We start from the raw sequence: 1,044 nt of genomic DNA, 5'->3' as shown, positions 1-1,044 counted from the left end.
TGTGTGTGTGTGTGTGTGTGTGTGTGTGTGTGTGCAGCTGCAGGATGGATGTGGATGAGAGCAGGGTGGCTGTGGGGCCTCAGCAGGGCGTTTGTTCCACAGACTGGGAGGCTCAAATCTGCATCCTATGTCAGGAGGAGCAGGAGGTTCAGGCTCAGGCACCAGCCATGGTCCTCACAGCATGTGTGCAAAGATCTACTGTTCTCACCCAGAACCGTGGAAAGACACTCTCCCCTAAAGGTGAATGATGCCTCATACTTTACCTCTCAAGTACCTTTATTGTGATAAGCAGGAAGTGTTGACATTAAGCATGTATGAATTCCTTGCACATGTTATGATGATTTATTATTCATTTAAGATGTAAGCATTACCGATGGGAATTCTGCTAATGTGATGCTGAATCAGACTGTTTTCTCTTCTTTTTTGTAAAACGGTAGGCAGCTATCCCCTGTTCATGCCCCCTGATCTGGCTGTGGGGACACACACCGGCAGCTGTGGGCATGTGATGCACGCCACCTGCTGGCAAAAGTCAGTTAATGCTTAAATAAAAAAAAAATTCATTTGGGATGCTTAAACCAAACAAATCCACTCAGCCTTTACATCTTCATGTCTTTTTGCTGTTTGTAGGTACTTTGAAGCTGTGCAGAACACCACTCGGAATCGGCTGCATGCAGATCTGATCATAGACCTGGAGAACGGCGAGTACATGTGTCCACTCTGCAAGTCCCTCTGTAACACGGTCATCCCACTGATCCCTGTGGAGCCCAGCAAGCTTAACTAGTACGGCACCATTACTAACCTTATTATGTTTAATTTCAGGTGCTTACACTGGGGTAAGTCAAATCTATATATTTTTTTGTCTCCCTGTCAGTGAGAGTGCTGAGTTAGTTGGTCAGCATCTTACTCTGGAGCGCTGGATTCAGATTTTGTCTTCTCGGATCAGAGGGCTGAGAGGTACATGGGAAACGGGTGAGAGTCAAAACTGATTTGTGCCTCCTGAATTTCAGTGTCAAGATACTGTCTCTTTAATTCAGATTGATTTAT

At 45.6% G+C, this 1,044-nt stretch overlaps 1 protein-coding gene across 1 annotated transcript in view; it reads left to right on the top strand.

Annotated features, from left to right (window-relative positions):
• LOC107578366 (E3 ubiquitin-protein ligase UBR1-like) overlaps positions 1-969 on the top strand; it is a gene marked incomplete at its 3' end in the record, with an annotated part of 2,579 nt that extends 1,610 nt beyond the window's left edge. The window contains exons 4-7 of the mRNA XM_016264335.1: positions 38-240; positions 438-528; positions 628-780; positions 872-969. Coding sequence (XP_016119821.1) covers positions 38-240; positions 438-528; positions 628-780; positions 872-969 — 545 coding nt within the window. The remainder of the gene's footprint in view (positions 1-37; positions 241-437; positions 529-627; positions 781-871) is intronic.
• Positions 970-1,044: the final 75 nt, after the last annotated feature.

This window comes from Sinocyclocheilus grahami, unplaced genomic scaffold (genome assembly GCF_001515645.1).
Source record: "Sinocyclocheilus grahami isolate Dianchi unplaced genomic scaffold, SAMN03320097.WGS_v1.1 scaffold9921.1, whole genome shotgun sequence".
In the NCBI taxonomy this organism is placed as follows: domain Eukaryota; kingdom Metazoa; phylum Chordata; class Actinopteri; order Cypriniformes; family Cyprinidae; genus Sinocyclocheilus; species Sinocyclocheilus grahami.
This window is presented reverse-complemented; position numbering and strand designations above follow the sequence as displayed.